Source organism: Amaranthus tricolor, chromosome 11 (assembly GCF_026212465.1).
Source record: "Amaranthus tricolor cultivar Red isolate AtriRed21 chromosome 11, ASM2621246v1, whole genome shotgun sequence".
In the NCBI taxonomy this organism is placed as follows: Eukaryota; Viridiplantae; Streptophyta; class Magnoliopsida; order Caryophyllales; family Amaranthaceae; genus Amaranthus; species Amaranthus tricolor.
In genome coordinates, this window is record NC_080057.1 from 15,984,709 (window position 1) to 16,009,708 (window position 25,000).

Below are 25,000 nucleotides of genomic sequence, written 5' to 3' on the forward strand. Positions count from 1 at the left end.
TTCTAAGGTTACTAGTATTGGGTCCTTGAGATTGAGGACTGCTTATGAGCGGAGGTTGACTTTGACTAGGGTGCGGCATGTTCCTACTTTAGGAAAGAATCTAGTTTCATTAGGTACCTTGGATGATTTGGGGTACAATGGTGTTTTTCGGATGGGAAGTTGTGTATTTATAGAGAATCTGAGTTGGTACTTAAGGGTATCAAGATAAACATCCTCTCTGTCTTTGAGGGTTTTACGCTGTCTAGTTTTGCGGTTTGCGTATCATTGCCTCACCGTGAGATGACTAAGATTTAGCGCATGAGGCTTGGTCATATGGGGGAGAAGGGGATGCAACTATTGATTAAGAAGGGTCTTCTATTCGGGGTCAAGGTTTCCAACCTTGAATTTTATGAGCATTGTATGTTTGGGAAGAAATAAGGTCAAACTTCAACAGGGGTGCTCACATTACTGATGTTGTGCTCAATTACATCCATTCAGATTGCTGTCGTCCATCTGGAGTTGAAGGTATGGGAGGCTACTGCTATTTTTTGTCATTTGTTGATGACAAGTCCCGTTACACATGGCTCAGGTTACTTAAGTTAAAGGATGAGGTCTTTAAAGCTTTCAAGAAATGGAAAGCTTTAATGGAAAATTGACAGGATAAGAAGATGAAGAAGCTACGAACAGACATAGGCTAGAGTTTTGCAAAGAGGAGTTTGATCGATTCTTTGCAGATGAGGGTATTGGTCGGCATCATACCGTCAGGATGACACCACAACAGAACGGTGTTGCAGAGCGGGTTAATCAGCTCGATGCATGCTCTCTAATGCAGGGTTTGGGAGGAGGTACTGGAGTGAAGCTGTGCTGACACTTGACACCTTGTTATGTCATTAATAGGGATCCTCATTCGGGAATTGACTTCAAGATTTCTTTTGAGTCTGGAGTAGTAAAGTTTCCTAACTTTTAAAATTTGAAGATTTTTGGTTGTGTTTCTTATTATCATGTTAGTAAGGGTAAGCTGGATCAACGGGCCATGAGAGGGTGCTTTGTTGGGTATGGGGATGGTGTAAAGGGGTTTAGAGTCTATTCACCTTCGGAGGGTTAGGTCTTTCTTAGTAGGGATGTTACTTTCGATGAGAGCACAATGTATTCCATGAAGAGTACGGAGAAAGCGCGTAAGTGGATATTCAAGAAGAAAGAATGGTCAAACTGAGAAAGCGCGTTCCTTATGCCTAGAGATCCTTATGCCAATGCTATTGGCTGCTTGATGAATGCTATGGTCTGTACTATGCTAGATATTGCACACACTGTTAATGTTGTGAGCAAGTTAATGGCTCGACCTGGGAAGGAACACTGGCAGGGAGTGAAAGGATTTTTCGCTATTTGAGAGGGACGACTGGTATTGGTTTTGGGTGTGGGAACGGTAAGGAACACTTGGGAACTAGGTATAGTGATTCTTATTATGCAGCGGATGTGGATACCTGGAGATCTGTGAATGAATATGTGTTCACTTTGGTTGGCTTTGTGGTCAGTTGGAAGTCTACATTGCAGTCTTCGGTTACGTTGTCTACTACGGAAGCTGAGTACATGACTTTTAACTTCTGCAGCGAAGGAGTCCATTTGGGTCAATGGCCTTTTAGGTGAAGTGGGTATTGCATAGGATTTTGCTATGGTGTATTGTGATAATTTAGGTGCCATTTGCTTAGCTAGAGATCAAGTGAACCATGATCAGACCAAGCACATCGATGTCAGGTATCATTTCTTATACACCAATAAGAGGGTTAGATTGAAGAATATTAGGACTACTGACAACCAGCTGATTTCTTCACTAAATCTGTTCCATTTAGTAAGTCTAAAAATTTTTTAGACTTGCTTAATATTGATTAGTAAGTGATGTAGTAGGGCCTTAGGTGCGGTCTTGGGGAGCTCCTATTGTAGGCATGTTGGCATTAAGGTGGAGCTTGTCTGGGGCTTGTAATGCAAGTGGAGCATTATGAGTTGTTATACTTAGAGACGAGTATATGATGAGTCTTGATTGGATACTTATCACGATGGGTCTTGGTTGGAGACTTATCGGGATCTATGGCTTATGCATGAGCTTTGCATCGGGTTTGGCTTGAGATATTTCACTATGTGTTGATGAGATCGTTTGCTGACTATGAGTTCTTGTCAAGGTGGAGATTGTTGATTATGGTGAATGGTGACTCAAACTAGAGTCATATCATGGTTTTGATGAATCAGAAAGGGCTATGAACGTTGAGGGAGACAGTGAGCCAACGTCGAGCGAGTCGGCTGTGGTGAAGACAATGGTGCAGCCGAGTCACCGTGGGCTGCTGGTTTTGTTGCAATTTTTCAGAACTAGGCATCCATGAGGTTTGGAGGACAGTCGACTCGACTGTGAGTGCTGTTCTTCGAAGGTTTTTCCAGAGACAGAATCCGAATCGGCAGCTTGTTGGTGTCTTATGGAAGCTGACTCGGCTTTCCATGCGAGTCTTGTCGGAAATCAATTTTCTTTTTGTTATAGCGTTTATTTGCTCATTTTGGCCGGTTCTCTTGCTATGACTTGGAGCCCAAGTCACTTTTATTTGGGGACTACTATAAATACTCCTCTCTATTTAGGCTAGGGTTATCATAGAAAATACAAGAGAAAAAAGTGAGCTATTACACAAAAATTTGATTTATCTTTGTGCGGTTTATAGTGAAAGTATTTGTTTTTGGTGCCGGTGGATGCAGCTATCATATTGATAGTGAACCACGTTAATTCTTGGTGTGTTTTTCTTATTGTTTGCATTGAATTTTGTTATTGTTTTGGATCTTTGCTTTCGTCGTCGCACAACAGATGATGTTGGGTATGAGATAATTTTTTTTGTTTATTTTTTGATTTACTAAAGTAAAGATTTGTGATTTTGCAGGAAAAGATTATGAAAGTTCCATATGGACAAAATAAAGAGTTTTTCAGATACTCCTTATTTCTGGTCTTTTGCAATCGTCTTGCAACATCAGCTGTGTCTGCTGCTTCCTTACTGGTAAAATGATAAGAATTTCATTTGGAAATATGTTGTTATTAATGGACTGGGTGTCCACAATTTAATAATGTTGAGTTTGTATATGTTTTTTAGGCAAGTAGGAAAGCATTGGATCCCGTTGCTCCTGTTTATAAGTATGGATTAGTTTCAGTAACAAATATTCTAACCACAACATGTCAGTATGAGGTAATTTTGAGTGAAATTGATGAAAGTTGTGGTTAGTTGTTTATCAGTGGGATGAGAATTGAATCAATTTTCTTGTTTCTCTCAGGCTCTTAAATATGTCAGTTTTCCCGTCCAAACTCTTGCAAAGTGTGCCAAAATGATACCAGTCATGGTAATTTTTTTTCTGTTCTTTAAGTTTGGGTGCCGTTGTATCTTTTTGCATCTAAGTGGTCTGCTCTTTTCTTTGTTTTTGTTGCTGATCATATAAGTTTTATCCTTTTCTTTTCGCATAAAGCTGAATGGAGTAATAAAAGTTTGCTATTTGCCTGTTGTAAGAGTAGTCAGCATTACACTAGCAATTTTTTTTGCATAGCTAATTTTTGTTGGATGCTTGATCTATCACACTTTCTTGACTTGCAGGTTTGGGGTACATTTATTATGCAGAAAAGATACAAGGGACTTGATTATACGTGGGCTGTTCTAGTAACTATTGGGTGTTCGATATCTATTTTATACCCGGTTAGTATTATGATGTTTTTTCAGTTTTGTGTGCTTGTAATTTTTTTCAAAGATCTGACAATGGTTGTGAATGATATTTGCAATAACCAGGGATCGATTGGAAATAACTTCTTTGGTATTACTAGGATAAGGTTTTATATATCCAAGTCAAATCCCTTAAACTCCTCTTAGATGATAGCTAAGACATTAGGGTAATGGTATATTGTTGTATCTGGAGATAGTGCTTTGCTTCTTACTTTAGCATGAGAATTGTTTTGCTTTCCTTTTTCATTTTTTATTGAGTTTGGAAAGTGGAACATCTGGTCATACTATCTTAGAGTGTTCATGGACTAAAACTTTATTTCTCGTCTACACACTTGATGCATGCCATTCTATTCATTCTGTAGACAATGTCCCCCTGTCTTATCATTCACATATTTTGGTCCTCATGATTGAATAATGTCCACCTGTCTCTCACCTCCTTGCTAATTACTCTTGTTTTTTCCTTTTCGATTCAGGCCGGAGATGATATTGATCCTTACAAGAGAGGGGAAGAGAGTACAATTTGGGGCGTGTCTCTCATGGTTGGTTATCTTGGGTACTTTATCCTGCACTCCAACTCTTGGTTTATTTATTTATCTTGTATATCTTTATCTTACCGTGTTGATTGAAGCATACCGTTGGAAATGCTTTATTATTAGCCAATTTTGCATTGCAGCATCAGGTATTTGATTCCTCATGAATATAGATGTTCCTCATGAAAATAGATGTTATATAGAAGTCTCAATTCTATTTCAAGTTTTTTGTCAACAAATTCTCTCTTGGCCGTTGATTGGTGGCTACACATGCTATAATGACTTGATGCGACAATAACTGTATTGTTGGTGAAGGAAGGCTGATATCATCTCAGGGGTTTTCTACCAAAATTGTTACCCATTACCCTATAAGTCAGTGAAATCCAAACATGCCACTATGTTAGTGAAATCCTTTACCTCTCATTTGTTGATGTTTACGATTGTACCCATGTTTTTGTTTAGGAATAAAAAAATTAAAATTGATTAAAAGGAGCATTTTAAGGGGATTATAGGAAATATATCCGACACCGGAGACTCGACATTTACTAATTGATCGTCAAGGCACTTAAGATGGAGGCAGTATGCATTGACATCGGCGAAACCGGCTAAGTCTACATTTGAAAATTGCCCTTCAAATGGATGGCTCGAGTAGCTTTATTATCCTGGAATAATTCCTGAAGTTTATTCCATGCTTTGAGAGCATTATCACTTGGAGAAATAATGGTGAGCATGAGATCGCGTGAATTTGTCCTTTAGAGCCAAGTGAGGACATGAGCATCTACATAGTCCCACTCGTCTTGGTCAAAAGTAGGCTGCTTGTTAGAGTCGATTTTTCTGGTGGAACAATGTGGTTGAGAACCTTATTGGCTATAAGCATGGCAGTGAGTCATGAACAAGTGAGCCCGTGCTGAATAAAGATCCTTCTCCATCTCCAACTAAATCGGAACATGGTTCTTGATGTATGTCACATATAAGGAGGGATGCAAGGTGGACTTCGAGGATGCCATGGTCGAACAGGAATAAAAAAAACATAGAATAAGAGAAGAAGAAAGAAGAGGCAGAAAAAAAAAACCCTAGCCTAGCTTGATACCAAATAGGAAATATGATCCTTGATGACTTTTATTAATAATTAATTCTTAATGATATAGGAAATATACCTCCGAGTCCTAAATAATTCTTCTCTGCACACCAGATGGATTCCTAAATTTTTTTGAAGATTTATGATAAAATATGCTGAATTCTATAAAAATTAGGTTAAATTTTGCATTTCGCCATCCTCAAAGTTAATGAAAAAAAATCCTTTAGCCCCTAGGACAAGGACAAAACTTTCTGTCTCCACCCCTTCATCGCTCTACGCAAGAAATCCAGAATTCTTCCGTTGGTTTTTATTTGCTGCATTACTAAACTTCAAATACCACCAGACACTTCAAGTAATTGAAAAACCTTTGTTGCTCCATATACTATTCTGTAATAGAAGTATGTTGACCTGCCTTGGGTTTGGGCTTTGTTTTTGCTTGAGTGGGAGATGTTGCTGCAACCCTGCAATGACTACTGCATTTGTGGTGGGCATATCTTTCTATTGAATCCAAAATTTGAAAAGACTTGTGTTTGAGACTTTATGTTCTTGCGCTTCATCTGAGGATGAACACATTACAGCATTGTATCATATGTTTCTGTGGACATTTTTGACATTTTGCACTTACAACCTTTTGGCTACATTCCTTTTTTATACTATTTGTTTAAAAGTTTTACTACTTTTTTTATGGTATATCTTTTGACATGTTCCTGATGTCATTACTAGTATAATTCAATCATCATGACCTATATTTCTTGTCTATTGTGTAGATTTGATGGCTTCACAAGCACGTTCCAAGATAAATTATTTAAAGGCTACAATATGGAAATACATAATCAAATTTTTTATACAACATTGTGCTCCTGTGTTCTTAGTTTTACTGGTTAGTATTCTTGTTTATTTTTTCTACTACTCATTTGTTGGTGTCTCAGCTTTAGATTTTTATATCATTATCCATGGGTGCTGTAGTATTGATTGTCTTTGTTACATTGATTGTCTTCTGATAAATTGGGCCTTTTGCTTGGCAGGGCTTGTATTACAAGGGCATCTTCTAGCAGCTGTAGATTTTATTTACAGACATCACGATTGTCTCTACAATATTGTATTACTTTCTACTGTAAGATCCCTATCTTTTCCTGCAATCTGTAAGATAACAGTTCACAAGGCCAAACTTGGGACCTTCATATAGCTAATGGCATGCAATTCCATGCAACAGAAACATATGATTGATAGAATGGCTGAAAAAACTAATGAGAGTTTGTGCAAGTAGCTACGGCTAGTCAATTCTTCATTTCATATACAATTCGGACCTTTGGTGCTCTCATTTTTGCGACCATTATGACCACAAGACAGGTGAAATTGCTGGACGCTTTGCGTGTTTTCTCTCAAAAGGTTGCTATTGATAGAACGAATATATTTCTAAAACACGTGTTCCGTTTCAATTGCAGCTTATCAGCATCCTACTCTCATGCTTGTGGTTTGCTCATCCCTTAAGTCCATTGCAGTGGCTTGGAGCAGTAAGAACTTTTATCCATTTGTCCTTTGTTTAAAACTTTCTTGATATTATTTAGTGACACATTGTTTTCTACCAGGTTATAGTGTTTGGCTCACTTTATGCGAAAAGCTTCTTGAAGGGCAGCACCCAGAAGCCCTCACCTCCAGAAGACGATGAACGTAAAGAGTTGATTCCTGTAAAGGGGACCAATAGTTAGGCTTGTTCTTAGTCATTGAGTCTCGAGGTTTCTCACCGGCGCATTCAAGCTCGTGTTGAGGTTGCTAAGTGATCTTATTATCAAAATGCTAAGCCGTCAACAGGGGATTTTTTGATGAACGCGGATGCATAGTTGGTTAGTATTAGTATGTAAGAAACACATGAGCGATTATATATGCTCTTTCTCTTTCTCATATTTTCAATCAATGGAAGAAGCAAAATTATGATCAGGAAAAACCGGCATGTATTGCAGACGTGCAGTAATGAAAACAAGATTGTTCGAATAACTTTTGAAAATCGAGCTCATTTCATTGATACTATTTGTGTGTTCATTTATAGTAGCTCAACACATCTTGATTATACATTTCACCAGCGAGTGTGACTTGCAGGTATATATTGTAACCTTTAGGATTGTTAACTATGTCAAAAATAGTTGGTACAATTAACTTAATCGAGTTGATTTGGTTTTTATTTTTGCAAGAATTTTTTTTAAGGATAGTTAACGAAATTCGTCTAGTTTGCAGTGTGGGCATCAACTTTAAAATAGTTATGATAGTCATTAGCGTAAAACATTTTTTTCTTATGTAAAAACCAAATCAAATAAAACATTTTGGGCGTTTTATTGATTACATGCATTCCTCCTGCCCTCTCCCCCGAGGGGTTATGAATATGATTTGTCCGCTATCTCTTCCTCGAACCCTGACTTAACCCTGACTTTGGGCAGAATATTGGGTTTATAACCATGACTATGCCAATTGACAAAAGACATTGATGAATCTAAAAGTTCAATTATCCAGATAATTCAACTTTCAAGTACAGATAGTTATTCACATCTTCATAACCTTCGCAAAACTGCTTATTCTCAAGCCTGATAACCTAACTTGGAGGTGGGAAGAAAATTTCGGCATTGGTCCTCTTGGAGCGGAATTGCTGCTCAACTTCTTTAGGCACATTGAAGGCTGCTTCCAACACTTCGGGCGATAACGCCTTCCACACTGAAGTCCTTCCAGCCAAGTGTGTGAATACAGGACTGCAAAACCACCAAAACAATTCAAGTTAGGAAAAACAATGCAAGTGATTGTAACCTACTATCAGTATAAGAAGAATAATTTGCAAATTACAGCTTCAATGTTTATATTTTGCGAATTACAGTCACTAAAATATTATAGTTTACAAGTTCAGGCCAAAAACATAGAATTCTGACCACTTAACCTAAAGTTAAGACCACCAAAATGATCCGAATTTTGCGTTTCGGCCTGAACCTGAAAACTTTGATACTGAGTCTGTAATCCACAAAAGTGCTAACTTTAAGGCCGTAATTCGTAAATTATTCCTATAAGAATCAACAGTGAAACTTACTCAGGAGTAGTAACAATCGAAAACCATTCCAAGCCATTATTATCAGCAATCTTAGAAACAACAAAGAACCTCGGCACAATGAATAAGTTTCCAGTACTTACACTAGTCTCAAGCACCCTCTTACCATCAACTCCAACGATTTGAACTCGCCCACTCCCTCGTAATATGTATGTCACCTGTAAGGCGGAATCACACGAAAACCCAGGAGAGCACATCGACTTTCCATAGATCTTAACAAGGTCTGCGCCGAATCCACAATCAGCAACCAAAGGCAAGTTCTTGGTGTTCAGTACGACCACTTTTCCACCACCCTTAATGTCGACATTCAAAGGCGCTTCTTCACAGTTCAATGCAAATCATTACGATCCTTATTCTTGGGTTCGGGCAATTTGTGGGTCTCGTTAAGCTTGACAATTCCACTCGAGGATTGGTTACCAACAAGGGTCTTAACTATGTCTTCAGGTAAGTCCCAAGCACGACCCACAAACTCGGTTGTGAATCCGGTAAAGATTCCATTAGAGCCGGTGAGGAAGAAATCAGTGAATTCACCGCGTTTGTGAGCCTTGACAGTGTCACCCAAGAATAGGATGGTTAGCTCAGTATCATGTTTGTTAAACCACCAGGTGACAACACCAAATGGAAGAGCAATAGCATCTCCTTTCTTGATGGCAAGCACCTTCTCTTCTTTTTCAGGGAGGACAAGTCCAGCTACTCCTTCACCTAAAGTGTCAAAATCATAATTGAAAACAAAATCAACTTAAGTGGAGTAATAATACACAATAATTTTACATGTATAATTTTTTTGCAATTTTAAGCCTAAAAATAAGTCATTAAAATAAAACCATAGTAATGTAAAATGTAAACTAAAATTAAACCCCTTAGTATATAATTTAAATTTAGGACACCGTGCAATCTTGGCCATCCACAATGGCAGATCTAGAACAAAATCAAATGATGTTGATAATATTTTAAAAAGCATGTGCTTGATGACGTTTGAACTTAGGTTAATGCTGTCATATAGCAAAACTCCTGCAAACTTAACTAGCACATATATTAGTATTTTCAGATATATAATTTTGAATGTTGTCGGTTAACATCAATAACTGGCCCTGGCCATCCATAAAACACCCTTCACAATCACATTATTATACATCTCTAATGTTTTTTGCAAGAAAAAGACATCCAACAAAGTCATTATGAACAAAGACATTGAAGAATTCTATCCGTCAAAATCATTATGAAGACTACACATTTCTTATTAATATTCATCAATAATCAACACTTTTTCAAGTTTAACAAATCAAACAATCAAAATATTGCTAGTATTCATTGACAGAAATTCAGTTAAATTTTACAGCAATTACAACTTTAGATCATTCCCCAAAGAAATTTTAATAATACCTAAATGATCCTAATGAACAAAATTAAGGTTCTTGTGTGGAATCCATAAAAGCAATTAACATTACTAAGAAAAAAAATATATTTTTTATTCAGATCCACTTTCTGTTCACTATTTATTTTATTCCTTTACATTATTTAGCACAAGAACACCCTAATTCAATACACATGATCTGACAACCAAAGAAAAGGCACTGACTTTTGATGATAGATGCAAATCGACTTGAACAATGCACAATATAAAAAATTCCCAACAAAATAATTAACATGCATAATACCCATAAACCCAATTCCAAATTACATCACAATCAACAATTAAAACCAATAATCAAAATTAAAAAAAATTGAAAAATATTCAAATTTAATAATTAGGGTAAAAAAAACATGATACCTTGAAGAACATAAGCAACTTTAGCAGAATCGGAGTAACTAGGAAGAGCTAAGCCATACTTCTCAAGGGAAAGCTTAGCAGCACCAATGTTACCTTCTTTTAGCATGGGAAGTTCAGAAGGACTCCATGCATAGTAGGACCCACCTTCACCTCCATAGACCTTTCTTGATACTTTTGGTGACAAATCAATCTCCATCTCTTTTGTGGGTAGAAAAACTAAAGATTCTTTTTTGTAACTTTGATTTTATTTTTTTTTCACAAATTTTTTGGTGATGAAAGTTTTATGAGTGAATGCCTGAATGGGGGATACGTTAGAGGTGTATTTATTTATTTATAGTATACGCGGGGTGAGTTTATGTTTAATTCTTAGGTTGCTTATAAATAATTTAAGAAGTATAATCAAATTATGAAATCAAGTAGTCAACTAGTCATGAAGGTTATTAGGGCTGTAAAAACGGGTTAAAAGGTCGGAAACAGGTCGGTCAAAAACAGGTTCGGTAAAAAACGGTCGGTCAAAAGCAGGTCGTATAAGTCTTTCGGTACCGGTCGGTATCGGTCGGTTTATTCGGTATCCGGTCGAATCCGGTTTTTTTCCTTGGCGGGTGTCGGTCGGTATGGGTTCGGTATTTATCGGTCCGGTCATTACCGGAAACATGTCACATTCGGTCGGTCAAAAACGGTTTTTTGCAGGTCGTAATCGGTATACAGATCATAACCGGGCGGTCAAAATCGGTAATCGGTCGGTCACAATCGGTATGCGGGTCAGAATCGGTCGGTCACAATCGGTCGGTTTTGGTCGGTATCGGTTCAGTTCAATTTAGTTGAACCGGGATTCAGTTCAGTTTTGGTTGGTATCGGTTCGGTTCAATTCAGTTAAACCGATATTCCGGTTAATTTGGTTGATATCGGTTCAGTTCAATTCATTTAAACCATGATTTAATTCAGTTCAATTATGTTCCAATTATTCTGTTCCAATTTGGTAAAAAATCGCATCGTGTTGCCTCATAATGTCATTGATCATGCGTTTATCCATGATGGGAATGATATATAGAAGGTGGAACCTCACATCAAGTTTTATAGATGTCGTTAGGTTATGAGTTTTATGACATCAAATTCAACTAATCAACTCCGTCTAAGTTAATTAATAGATCATAACATGTTAATTGATCGACTTCATCTAATATCAATTAGACAATTACAATTTACAACAATAATATGTTATTAATGTCACAATGTAAGTTTGTTAGATTGTCTTAATAATATATCTTCATCACTGATTGAATTGACCTTCGTTTGTCCATGGGGTGTGTTATTTTCAACTAATGTGATCGGTCATAATGATATGACTTGTTCTCATACATCTAAACCGTTTAAGTTTATACGAGATCTTATTTTACTGCGTGGATGAAGTCAACAATGTATTATAAAGTCGATCCAAGTTATTCGATTTGTTTTTCATTATAGTTCGTTCTATTTAAGTTAAATAATCGATCATCTACGCTGATAAGTTTGATTTTAAACGAACTCTATTTAAGTTAATTAATATATTTGATCATAGGTCTGGTTATTTCAACTTGATAAATTGATTATAATTGATATATATTTGATCATATCAGGTTAATTATTTTCAATTTGATAAATCATGTTGTTATCAATGTTGAGAATGATAGAAGGTGAAACCTCACATCAAGTTTTTATAAATGTGGTTAAGTTATGAGTTTAATATATATATTCAACTAATCAACTTCGTCTAAGCTAAGTTAATTAAGAAGTTTATTTAGAAACCATTAAATCAATGAATTACTCATATTTTAAAAAAAAATTTAGTTGTAAAAAAAAAAAAAAACACATAAGATTATCCCATTGGTGCACAACCTCAATACATGGATTGTCAACTTGGCAAAAGGCATGATAAATCATAACCCTTCATTTTGAAATTAATTAATCTAAACCATTGATTAAACATACTCTAATATATTTAAAAAAAAAAAAAACTAATATGAACCGTTAGATCAAGGGATCTAATCTAAACCGTTGATAAGCCCAAACCCTAACAAACCCTAAACTTCGATTCCATTAAAAACAAACCCAAAAACAAAACCCAAAAACAAAGAAAGCAAGCAGCCAAGCCTCACGCGAAATAGCGAACTCGCGAACTGCTCCTCGCCTCCTCCCAGCTTGCCTCGCCGGCTCGCCGCCCTGCTTTCAACCCACGTCGACGTCGTACCCCCAGTTCTAGATTTGTTGTTTGTTCTTGTTCTTCATTCTTCATTTGATTTTATTTGCGTTCTTGTGAATTTTTTTGACTTTCATTTAGTTCTTCGTTCTTCATTCTTGTCTTGTTTTTGTGCTTTCTTTCTGGCTTTCATTCTTCGTTTTTGTTTTAATTTAGTTCTTCATTCTTCATTCTTGTTCTTGTTACTTTTTATTAGCGTTTTTGTGCTTTTTTTTTTTAGTATCATTCGGTTTTATTTTGGTTACTTTTTATTTTGATTTTTGATTTCTTATTCTTGTTTTCATACTTGGTTTCATGTTCTTGTTTTTGTTATTGATTTCAGTTTTTGATTTTGATGGAGATTTCATTTTATTCAGATTTTGTTGTTAGGGTTTTGTTTCTTCGGACGGAGCTGCAGTTTTCCACTCATTTCACTGTAAGATTCAAATTTTATAATTGTTTTCATTCAAGTATTGATTTTCTATCCTGTTTTTTTTTCCTACAATTTTGTGTCATTTTCGGATAATTTCATTGTTAAATGCTGCATTTTCGGATAATTTTCTATCCTGAGTTGATTAATTTTGTGTTGATTATATGGTTATAATTGGAATTGAAATTTTATTTTTTTAATTAATTGTTTGCAAGTTTTGATCTTGATTGAGTTTTATTATTATTTTTGTTGTTTTGAATTTCATTCATTAAGCTGTTGGACATGTCATAGGTGGTTATAGCGTGCTTTACGTGGAAATTGTGATTGGGTTTATCATCATTTTGGGATTTAAGTGTGTCATCTGTATAATTGTTGTAATTAGTTTGTTTGCTTTGGAGATATCTGTATAATTGTATAATTGTTGGGATTTAAGCGTGCTTTGCTTTGGAGACATGTCATAGGTGGGTTGTTTTCTATTTTTTTGTTCGTATGATGAATGTTTGGGTTAATTTGCTAAATCAGTTGCTAGATTCATGTTCATGTTGGCAAATAAAATCAGGTATTTTGTATGATGAATGTTCATGTTCAAATGTACTGTTTATCTTCTTGATGTTTTTAAAGTCGTTTTTTGCGCTCTAATTTTTTTTTTTTAAGGTATGGCTGACCCTGCTGTGGCTGTCCCCGAACAAAGAAGAGTTGTTAAACATAAAAAAATTACGTCACCGGTTTGGGATCAGTACCATGTATCGTACCCCAATGACGTACGGACGGTAAAGTGTAAATACTGCGATTATGAGGCGGCAGCACCAGGTAGTGCAGGTACAACTAATTATAAACGTCATACTGAGGGCTGTAAAGGTTATAAAGAGTTCATAAAAAATAACCCAAACGCTAATATTGTGTATGATCATGATACTTACGTGCTTAAGTTTGCTGATTCGATATTATATCATGGATATTGTTTGAGTATGGTAGAGCATATTAAAACTAGAGAATTGCATCGTTGGTTAAATCCTAATGTCAAAGATGTGTCTAGATATACGATAACTAAATGCGTAATGGGTGAACATGAAAAGTACAAAAAACTAGTATTTGACAATATGCAATCTTGTAAGAGTCGTATATGCTTAACTTGTGATGGATGGACAGCATGTACTTCGCGTTCATATTTTGCCCTTATTGCCCATTTCATCGATGATGATTATAAATTGCATTCCCTTTTGTTAAATTTTCGCCGTTTTCCCCCACCCCACGATGGTGAATCTATATTCATGTTTGTGAAAGGTTTGTTGAATGACTGGAATATAGGTAGAAAAGTTTTTTCAATCACACTTGATAATGCTTCCTCTAATAATAGGATGGTTGAAAAACTAAAACGTGATTTGCACTCCTCTTCTCCTCTCCCTTTAGATGGCAAGTATTTTCATATAAGGTGTTGTGCTCATATTTTGAACCTTATTGTTAAAAAGGGTTTGAAACTTGTTGATAATTCCGTGACTAAGTTACGTGCGGTTGTTATATATGTTGATTCTTCTGATTTTCGACTTACAAATTTTGAGAAAGCTAAAATTGATAAAGGTTTGCAATCAAAGGGTAAATTAGTTTTGGATGTTTCCACTAGATGGAACTCTACTTATGACATGATTCATAGGGCTCTTGAGGTAAAGGATGCTATTGATTTATATCTTGTTCGTGAAAGGGATATTGATGTTGATATTATTTCTGAGAATGAGTGGGATACACTTCAAGATATTTGTGATTTTCTTGAGCCATTCTATGAGATTACCAAGCTTTTTTCTGGTTCAAAATATCCCACTGCAAATTTGTACCTTTCTTGCATAATATGTATTGAAAAGATTTTGACTGATTCCCACCAAGATCCTAGTGATGCTGTGAGAAAGATGGCTGCTCCTATGTGGAAAATGTTTGATAAATATTGGTCCGATCATTCTATGGTTCTGTCTTTTGCCTTTTTACTTGATCCACGTTTTAAGATGACTTTCCTTAGTGATTATTATTCTATGCTGTATGTACCTACTGCGGTTGAACAAAAGGTAAATGATGTGCTTGCTGCGTTTGTTGCTTTATATGAATGTTATATGAATACCACTCAATCTGCTCCTGTTGCACCCTCTCCGTCAAACCTTGGTCCTCCTCGTCCGTTCCAAATGCGCAAGTTACGTCATGATTTTCCTCGTATTTCTGCATCTAGGACGGCGAGAGGTGATGTGGACTCTTATTTGGCCATGTCTCTTGTTGTTGATTATGATGGTTTTGATGTTCTTGAATATTGGAAGGGACAGTCTACCTCTTATCCAACACTCGCACTAATGGCTAGAGATATTCTGGCCATTCCAATTACTTCTGTTGCATCTGAATCTGCTTTTAGTGTTGGTGGTCGGATCCTTAACAAATTGAGATCTTCTTTGTTACCAAAAAATGTTGAAATTTTGGTGACAACGCGAAATTGGCTATTTGGGTTTGAACCCGAGGAAAATGCGAAGGAGATATTAAGTGTTATTGAGGAAAATAACACTGATCATGATGATAATGCTTCAGGTAAGTGTAGTGCTCTATGAAGATTTTTTTCTTGTAATTGGATTTTTTACCAAATTATCATATCTGAGCGCCCAATTTATATTTTATAATTAATTTATATTTTTTTTATTTTATTTATTATAACTTTCTGTCGTTTTTCCATCTCATGCTCTTAATCATAATACTCAGTATCTGAAAGTTGTTACTTTTATATGATCTTAAGGTACACTAAGTTTGGTGGAGCAGTTCCTTACATATTATTGAAAGGCGGTGTCGCATTGAGGACTAGGAGCAGGAGATCTAAGGTGGTGATGGAAGAGGAGGAAGAAGATAAAAGTGATGAAATGAGTTATACTTCTGAGAAAATTAAAGAAAAGTGATGAAATGAGTTATACTTTTGCAATTTCTTATGCATAACTAAAATTTGGAAAAGACTTTTTGTGTAGTTAGGATTATTGATGTTTATATTATTGGTAGGGAAAAAAATGTAATGGATCTATTTTAAATTTCGTCTAAACTATTAAATGAAATGAAAGTGGTTTATCAATTTCATAGGTTAATATTTTGTATTGGTTTATATTGTTATATGTTGATTTTAATACAGTATTAATTAGTCAGCAAATTAACCTGAACTTGGTACTTATATTGGTTGCAAAGTATGAACTATGTTTATGCAATTTTGCAATTTCTGAGTTTTGTAAAATTTATACTTAATTTTTTAGAAAAGAAAAAGGCTTTACTAAATTACTGAGTTAATATATATTAACTTATAATTTATATATTTATTTTATAAAAATTTATATTTAATTTAATTTTTATCATATAGAAATAATATAATTAAGTTTAATTTAATTATTTTATATAAAATTTTATTATATTTTGACAACTTAGAAGAATTATGTAGATAAGTTCGGTCCAAAACAGGTTCGGTACAAAACAGGTTCGGTACAAAACAGGTTCCAGGTTCGGTATAATACAGGTTCGGTACAATATAGATTCGGTCAAAAACGGTCGGTTAAAAACGAGTATTAAGCGGGTCGAAAACAGGTTTCGGTTTGAAAACAGGTTCGGTATCGGTCGGTCACGGTATGATAAAAACAGGTCGAAAACGGTTTTCGGTTTAAAACAGGTTCGGTACCGGTCGGTTTCGGTATGTGTAAAACAGGTCGGAAACGGTTTCGGTCACCATTCGGGTTCGTTAGCGGTCGGTATCTGGTCACTTGTATTCCGTCAAAAACGGGTTCGGTATCGGTCGGTAACAAGTCGGTAAAACAGGTTTCTGACCACATTTACAGCCCTAAAGGTTATCACGATTTTATATATATCTTAATTAAATAGATATTATAATATAATATAATGACTCTAGTTTATTTACCCGATATTAGGTTTTATTCAATCTAGTTAAAAATAATCTTGTTTTTATTCCGTTTCTTTTTTTTTTTGTCTTTTTAATTTTTTTTTTATTTTAAAAGAGAGAAATTTAAATTAGATTTTTAAAGTATATGAAAGAAGTGTAACTTGAGTCTTGTATAAATTAGTCATATGTTAGATGACAATTTAAGTATAGAAGAATTTGGTCTTAAAGGTTAAGTTAACAAACTATGATTAATAGACCTTAAGCATGCATTATTATGAGTGGTATTGGACACTTCAATTCATGAAGTAGTACACACTCTCATTGTGTGCATAAAGCAAGTGTATGGAGTGTGTTCACATGGGTTTGTCATTGGTATATAAGCTAGGTTGCACTAAAACGGACACGGACACGACACGGGTACGGGAAAACGCCAACTTAAAAATGGCGGACACGGGGACACGAAAATGGTAATATAATAAATATATCAAATTAAAGATAATTTTACGATCTTTCATTTGATATATGTAAATAAACACTTTAAAAACATAAAACTCACAATTTTTCAACTTTTCAAAATTCAAATTACAAACACTAAGATTAAGAATTTAAGATTAACAAATAACACATTAACAATTTAACATTAACAAATAGCAATTAACAAATATTCAAAGAGGATATACAAAAAAATGGGAATGGAGGTGGGGCAACACCATGTAGAAATAAAAAATAATTTTTTTTTAAAAAAATGTGTCCTTGACTCCTTGTCGTGTCCTTTAACATTGTAATGAGCTTTCAAGCTCCTCTATCTTTTAAACACATAATGATACACTAGCCTACGATGGTGGATGTAGTCTCATTAATGGTGAACCACCTTAAATCTTAGTGCTAATGTTTAATTTACTTTTATTGCTTAAATCATCTTAATACTTACATATAACCATGGTTCATTAGTGCACCTTTAAGCCATGGTCATTAACCTTTCGTGCCACCTTTAGGCCCACGCTTTCGCATTTGTTATCCTACTCTAATAGTATATATCAAAGATAAAAAGAGATATTTAAATTAGGTTTTTAAAGTATATATTGAAGATAAAATATATTCATGCGAGATTTTGTTAGATTTGATTTAATGCATAATTTTTTAATATATGGAGTAATTTTTATGACTTTTTATGATGCATACTTAAATATACTTCTTCCATTCCATAATACCTGCTACATTTTCTATTTTTAACAATTTCATATTACTTGTTACATTTCTATTTTTAGTAATATAATAATCATTTAAAGTTCTACCTACCCCTATTTTTATCCTACTCTATTCCTCATTAACTTTTATACCTACCATTATTTAATCTTTATCTATTCCCAACTAAAATTGATATATTTCCTCCATATTTATTTCTCCCATAAAAACCCACCTAATCTCCCATTAAACTCACCATCCCAAATAATTATTTCTCCCATTTGAACCCACCTTCCCAACTTCCTCACATTAATGGTGGGATTGATATCCACCGTCAAATTTGGTTTGGCTTTGATCTAACCGTTCATTTAAAACCCTAAAAGATGCCACCTCCTATATAAACCAATCCCCCCACCCCAGTCCAAACCCTAATCACTCGTCCATCCTCTCTCTCTCAGTCTCTCTTTCTCTAACAATTCTCAGAACAAATTCTTTGGTTTTGGATCTGATTTTAAATCTTTAATACTAATCGTTCACGAAATGGGGATTTGATTTTCTTTGGTTTTGTATATGATTTTGCTTCAGATCTGGGTTTTTCGAGTTGATCCTGTTGCTTCTGGTAGTCTTTATACTCTTTGCTTCGATCTATTTCGATTTAATCATGATTTATTTCTGTTTAATAATCATCTGGTATGGTCTTTTTACTCTTGGTTCTGATTTGGGGTTTATTATTATTTTGATTATGTTTTTTTTTATTATCTCTTTGATTTGTTTTTAATTCGAAAATCATGATCTGATTTTAGTACTTAACCCGATTTGTTTTCATTTATGATAATCTTGCATGTTGTTTTTTATGTTAATTATTTTCTTTATTTTGATCTGTTTTGTTGTAGTTTGATGTCATGTTAAACTAATGTAAATGGTCGAATCTTGATCAGTTTTTTATTATGTCTATTTTAATTTTGATCAGTTTTTTATTATGTCTATTAATATTGATCAGTTTTTTATTATGTCTATTAATATTGATCAATTTTTTTCTTTCCTTTTGAGGCTAAAATGTTGTGTTTCTTGGTTTATTGAGTTTGATCTGTTTTGTTGTTGTTTGATGTTATGTTAAACTAATGTAAATGCTTGATTTTTGATCAGATTTTTATTATGTCTATTAATATTGATCAGATTTTTATTATGTCTTTAATAATATAGATCAGTTTTTTATTATGTCTAATAATTTTGATCAGTTTTTTATTACGTCTGTTAATGTAGTTTTGATTTTTATAATGTCTATTAATATTGATCAGATTTTTATTGTGTCTTTAATAATGTAGATCAGTTTTTTTTATTATGTCTATTAATTTTGATCAGTTTTATATTATGTCTATTTATGTAGTTCTGATTTTGGTATATTACTTCTTCTGTTCTGTTTTTGTTGCTACAAAAGAATACGTTGCTTGGTTGCCTTTGGAGATGGAAACACAGAAAAAATCGCTCAACACATTAACTGATGTCCAAAGAGAATGTATGAAATATGACAATATCTTTGGTTCGTGGTATGATCATTATTATTTGAATTGTGGGGAATTAAATTTTCTTGATGATCTTGAATAAGAATCCCCACCTTGGTACTACGGTTACCACATGAGGAGGATTATGCATTATTTGAGAAGGTGGAACCTATACCAAAGCGGCCACGCAAGACAACAATCCGTGGTCTTCACATATGAGCATTCTAACTTTTATTTAATTATTTATGATGATGTTTATGCTGATGAAAAATGTTGTCTTATTGGCTATGCTATGTATTGTGTCCCATACTTATCTGCTTTCTCAATGATGATTGTTGTTTGTCTGATGAAATGTGTATATTGTAATGTGTTTCATTGCCACCTTAGATTATTTGACATGAGCATGAGATATTAACATATTTATAACTTGCTATCTGATGTTGTTTCATCGCCACATCAATTTCTTGGTATGAGGCTGAAACTTGATAAAGTTACTGATTTGGCAATGGTTAATGTGTTTTGTCTCAATGCCGTTTCAAGCACTAAGATGAGGCTGAAATACTTACATTTGTACAATGTTAAACATTAAATCTGAGAGTGAAATAAATGTACACAAATGAAACTTGGATTGATGAATGATGTTTAACTTCATTAGATTTTTGTGTGTAATAACCACCTCAATGACTAAATGGAGAGGTGTGCGTAAGTTCATAGTTACAAAATGTTGTCTTAAATCTTCTTTCCTTTACAAAATGTTGATCCATGTTTACATAACATTGTAATGATTTACAAAATGTCTACTTAATCAAAGTTAGACAACCCTTGTGATCTAAAAATGTAAGGGTGTTAATCCATTTCTACATATTGATAACTAATTTCAATCATCTTGTGGAAGATCATTGAGATTAATTATACCATGAGATAAAAATTGACGTGCTGCATCTATAAGTTCTTGAGGAATTTCTAATTGTCTTGGCAACATACCCAACCTGTCCAATCTTTGTTTTCCAATGTGTGGATTCTTGTAATTATTACCACCTCTAGCTTTCAACACCTCTATCATGCATAGTTGATATTGTATCCACGTGTAGTTCAAAAGTTTTGGTTCAAAAGTGTCGTATGCATCATTAACCGCCTTGATCAAATCATTGAGGTCTTTCGGGAATGACTTGAATTGAATTGATTGTAGTGCACTAAACAAACTCAAATCTAAGATGTTCATATCTAGGCTGGATGCCTGTTGACAAACTAGTCTTATGTTAAATCCATCTTTGTTAGCTTCTTTATTGAATGCTTGATCATTTGCTAAAATATGTGGCTTGGCGTTATCTTGTTGAATCCAAATATCTTTGACTCTATTTGCTGGCCATTTCAATCTGATTGCTGGTAGAACTTCATTGATTAGTTTGTCTCGAAGAACATCTCGTGTAACTTTAACTGTGGTGTACTTCCTGGTCTGTTTTCTGACCTTCTCATTGCATAATAAGTCTCTGTGAATGGATTAATTTCTATTTTTCCATCCCACAACACTTCTCTAGTAGAACTAATTTGAGGTCTTGCAACAGCTACTATTAACATTAGTTTACCTATGAAATTTTTGTTTTGCACACATCTATATGGTTTTTCCTCTTCCCAAGGGAATAAATAGTACCTTTGTGTTTTCCTACTCATGTAGAACCATTTATCATCGATGTGTACAACATTATACATCAAACTGAACTTTGGTAAGCTGTCTACAGTAGGTGGTATTATTTGGGATAGAATAAAGTTGAGTCTTCTTATTTTGTGGTCATGAGAAAGTTTTGGTTTAATTAAATTTGTATGTGGTCTAATATTGCCAGATTTCATCCTTCTATAAACTTGTGAATGCCCAATACCCAATGCACTTGTCATTGCTCTATTTGTGGTTCTCTTTTCAATTGGAACAACATTAAGCAGAGTCATGTCAAAGACTCTTGGTTTCCTACCAACTCTTCCCCTTTTTCTACTATTAACATCAACTACAATGCCATTTTGCATTGTTGTTTTGGCTGATTCCCACAGCCTTGCTACTGTCCATCTAGATGTATTATGTTGCAATGCAATTGTTTTTATTGTACCCCATGGCAAACGTCTATCTGGTTCTTTAGAAAAACAAGTTAATTGCTGTACAATTAACTTTATGGTCTGTGTTGGCAATTCCCTCTTGTAAACTATTGATTGTTGTGTTGAAGTTTGTTTTTGGTTTGGTTCAGCTACTGTTTCCTTCTGTGAGATTGATTGACTTTGGCTAATGGTATCCTCTAAAGTCAAACTGACATCTATGTTTCTATAATTTTCACTTGTGTACTCCTCATAAATGTCAAATTCAAAATCTATATTAAGGTTTCAAAGTAAGAATAAATACCTCAATATCAGGATTGATGAGTTCATCTTCTTGACCTTAAACTTCATCCATTTTTGCTTTTTTTTTGATGGTTTGAGCTTTAATTTGTTTTCCCACTGCCCCTCTAACCCCCTAAAAATTAATTGATGTTGTGGTTTTTTTGGTTTTGTAGAATTGATGAAAGGAATAGGATTGGATCCAAATTCTTATGAACAATTTAGAAGGGGAGAAAAGATATCAAAACAAGGCTATGAATTGAAGAAATGAAGTAATCTGCCTCTATATATGGGCATTCTGATCTGCTGTATTGTAACTCAACTTTTGACTTTTGGTAAAAATTTGTAAATTTTAGTGGGAATGTTATGTTTTTGGGGGAAAAATCTAATTTTGGAGTGAAATTTACTGTGAAATCAATTGAGATTTCCCTTTGTATATGGACTTTCTGATGCACTGTAGCCATGTGCTGACCTTTTCTATTTTCCTTTTTTTCCTCTTCAATTAACAGTAATGAGGCTATCAAGTCATATCAATAGAATAGCTCAGCCCCCTTTTCTTAAGAATTGTGCCCATATAAATGTAGCAACAATATCAGAACAGAGGAAGTATTAGGGATGAAAATTTGTTTAAAAATGTGTGTAAAAGTAAAGTAGACATCTAAAACGAAATAGAGAGAAGTAAAAAAATTCTTCATCGTTTTAGCGTTAAATTTTTTTAATGTTAAAAATATTTGGGAAATTACATGTAGTAATCTTGAATTTTAGGCTTTTCGATGTTGTAGATATATATTATTTTAATCCACGTAATGACTTTGATTTTCCAACTTTTTGACGTGTTAGACAAATATGAAATGTCTTTGTTACCTTTACGCTATTTTTTCTTCACAATAATCCCATTTTTTTCAAAAAAAACAAACGATTGTGATCACCTTAATAGACCATATTTTTCGAAATCCAGTCAAAATAATTATTTAATTTAACCAAAAACTTAAGATTTTGTCTACCATATGAAAAATTAGAAGTTTAAGGTCACCACATAAATTTAAAAACACATTTGTGGAAAAGCCAAAAACTTAGACTCACCATAAGAAATTTTACGATGACAAATTATATAAACATTTTATTTACTTATGGTAAACTTTGATACACATAGTATCCTATGATATCGAGATTATTTGAGATATATTTCGTAAAACATAAATCACTACAAAAACACAGACATCTAGTGACGGTATTGGGCGTTTGAAATAGTCGCAAAAAATTAATCTCATTTTAATCACGAATTCAACGACTAAAATATTTTTAATTAGTGAAGGTAGTAATTAAAAATTAAAAACAAAAAATTACATTGTATTTAAATGGTGAGTATCATTAAGAATAGTCTTGTGTCATGCTTAGATGAGAATAAAGTTATAAATATATCGAGGTGTTACCATTTATTATTAAATTAGTTAACAAGTTAAGGGAGATTTTCTAATGTTGTAAATATATTTTAGAAATGGTAAATTGCTAAAACAATGATAGTGATATATTCAAAATATTTTTAGTACGTTATGAGAATATGTGGAGATTTGAATTGAGTTTTGAAAAAAAATAAGAATAATATGATGGAAAAAAAAAGTGTTTGAGGACTATGAATTTAAGACCAAACTAAGTAAAAAAACTTGAGGAGAGTACTAACAAAGAAATGGTGTCCTGATTGGTTAAGAATGAAAATAGAGATTAAAGGGTTGATAAATTATAGTATTAAAAATGATAGGAAATACACATTTGATATGGGTTTTATACATGCCTCAAGAAGCTTAAGTTTAGGGAGACACTAACTAAATAAATCTATGTGATGATATACTTAGTCTAGATGAGATACATGTATCCTTGAAATAGTAGTTCTAGTAAATGAATATGACGAATATGTTGAAAGGTTTTATAGTCAAATGTCTAAAAAAAAAAGGTCAAGATTGTCATTGAGGGCCCTTAGAGAATAAACCCTTACCAATGCTAGAGTAAAATAGGGTTCCATGAGCATGAATTTCTTAGATAGATTACCTAGCTGAAAAATAAATAATGTTTTTATGCAAGTATCAGTTGACCAAAACCATCAGAGGTATTAAAGACAACCCAAAAAGGAAAAATAATTACCAATGTCTAGGTGAGTGAGGTCCTTAGACATCATAGAGTGTCGTGACTCGTGACAATAATATCACATAACGGTGCGACATTGTATCTCGATTCTAGAAATAATTTCAAACTGCATTGGAACAACTGTTAATTATAGCCCTACTGCTATTCAGAGACTAATGGCCAAAATGAAAGGAGCATTTAAATTTTATAGAACATGTTACAATCTTGTACCCTTAAATTTCAATTTCTAGGGAAGAAAATTTTTAGCTTAACTCCTTTATAATAGCAGTCACCAAAATGGAATTCGTATCGCTTCAGGTGAAGCCTTGCACGGAATGTAGTAAAGGATTTTGTTGTGCTGGATTTACAAGTTACCATTAGACCTAAAATAAATTCTGATGCCACATATGTAACACCCCAAAATTTTAATAATGAAATCATTTAATATTTTAATAACTTTTAAAGATTTTACAATTACATTAAATTATTTCTGAATTAGTTTTAATAAATTTCTTGCATACATGAATTTAAATGTTAACTTATATATATATATATATATATATATATATATATATATATATATATATATATATATATATATATATATATATATATATATATATATATATATATATATATTAAAAATATTGTTACGATTTCTTAAATAAAGAGGTTCGAATCAAAATGATTATTTTATTAAAATGTATGAGCCCACGAAGGTGAGTCTCTTAGTTGGGTCTCGCAAGAAAATGAATCGAGGTAAAAATAAATAAATAAATAAATAAACCTAATAATAAATAAACGTAATAATAATAATAATAATAATAATAATAATAATAATAATAATAATAATAACAAGGATAAAACGCATAAAGCCCTCGTTGCTCAAACCTAGCCGTCATCTTTCTCTCTTCCCTCTTCTCTCACTTCCCTTCCTCAGCTTGAAGAACCAGCAGCCGGCAGCCAACCCACCAGCAGCCGCGCTACTGTGACCACCACCAGTAGCGGGCCGCGTTGCTTTTGTTCTCCTCTACAGGCGGCCACCGCAACACAACCCTTTTCTCCTTCCTCCCTCGCTGAAGCAGCCGGTAGCCAACCCACGAGCAACCGGCAG

At 33.9% G+C, this 25,000-nt stretch overlaps 2 protein-coding genes and 1 pseudogene across 3 annotated transcripts in view; 1 reads left to right on the top strand and 2 right to left on the bottom strand.

The window, feature by feature from the left end:
* Nucleotides 1-7,349, top strand: part of LOC130826908 (UDP-galactose/UDP-glucose transporter 5B-like) — a 9,694-nt gene extending 2,345 nt beyond the window's left edge. The window contains exons 2-11 of one of the 2 annotated variants that reach the window (XM_057692540.1): nucleotides 2,892-3,005; nucleotides 3,099-3,191; nucleotides 3,277-3,342; nucleotides 3,591-3,689; nucleotides 4,187-4,266; nucleotides 6,089-6,201; nucleotides 6,347-6,435; nucleotides 6,576-6,671; nucleotides 6,767-6,835; nucleotides 6,911-7,349. In XM_057692540.1, coding sequence (XP_057548523.1) covers nucleotides 2,892-3,005; nucleotides 3,099-3,191; nucleotides 3,277-3,342; nucleotides 3,591-3,689; nucleotides 4,187-4,266; nucleotides 6,089-6,201; nucleotides 6,347-6,435; nucleotides 6,576-6,671; nucleotides 6,767-6,835; nucleotides 6,911-7,030 — 939 coding nt within the window. In that variant the 3' untranslated portion in view covers nucleotides 7,031-7,349. Of the gene's footprint in view, nucleotides 1-2,891; nucleotides 3,006-3,098; nucleotides 3,192-3,276; nucleotides 3,343-3,590; nucleotides 3,690-4,186; nucleotides 4,267-6,088; nucleotides 6,202-6,346; nucleotides 6,436-6,534; nucleotides 6,672-6,766; nucleotides 6,836-6,910 lie in introns of those variants that run through there. The other variant, XR_009047146.1, reaches the window with a different exon arrangement.
* A 197-nt stretch (nucleotides 7,350-7,546) lies between these two features.
* LOC130826907 (11S globulin seed storage protein Ana o 2.0101-like) lies at nucleotides 7,547-10,481 on the bottom strand (annotated as a pseudogene).
* Nucleotides 10,482-20,281: 9,800 nt separating this feature from the next.
* Nucleotides 20,282-25,000, bottom strand: part of LOC130826548 (uncharacterized) — a 4,804-nt gene continuing 85 nt past the window's right edge. Inside the window, exons 1-4 of the mRNA XM_057692131.1 lie at nucleotides 24,886-25,000; nucleotides 24,180-24,244; nucleotides 21,056-21,758; nucleotides 20,282-20,894 (exon numbers count right to left, since the gene is read on the bottom strand). The exon at nucleotides 24,886-25,000 is cut by the window's right edge and continues 85 nt beyond it. Of these exons, the coding sequence (XP_057548114.1) occupies nucleotides 20,282-20,894; nucleotides 21,056-21,758; nucleotides 24,180-24,244; nucleotides 24,886-25,000 (1,496 nt within the window). The remainder of the gene's footprint in view (nucleotides 20,895-21,055; nucleotides 21,759-24,179; nucleotides 24,245-24,885) is intronic.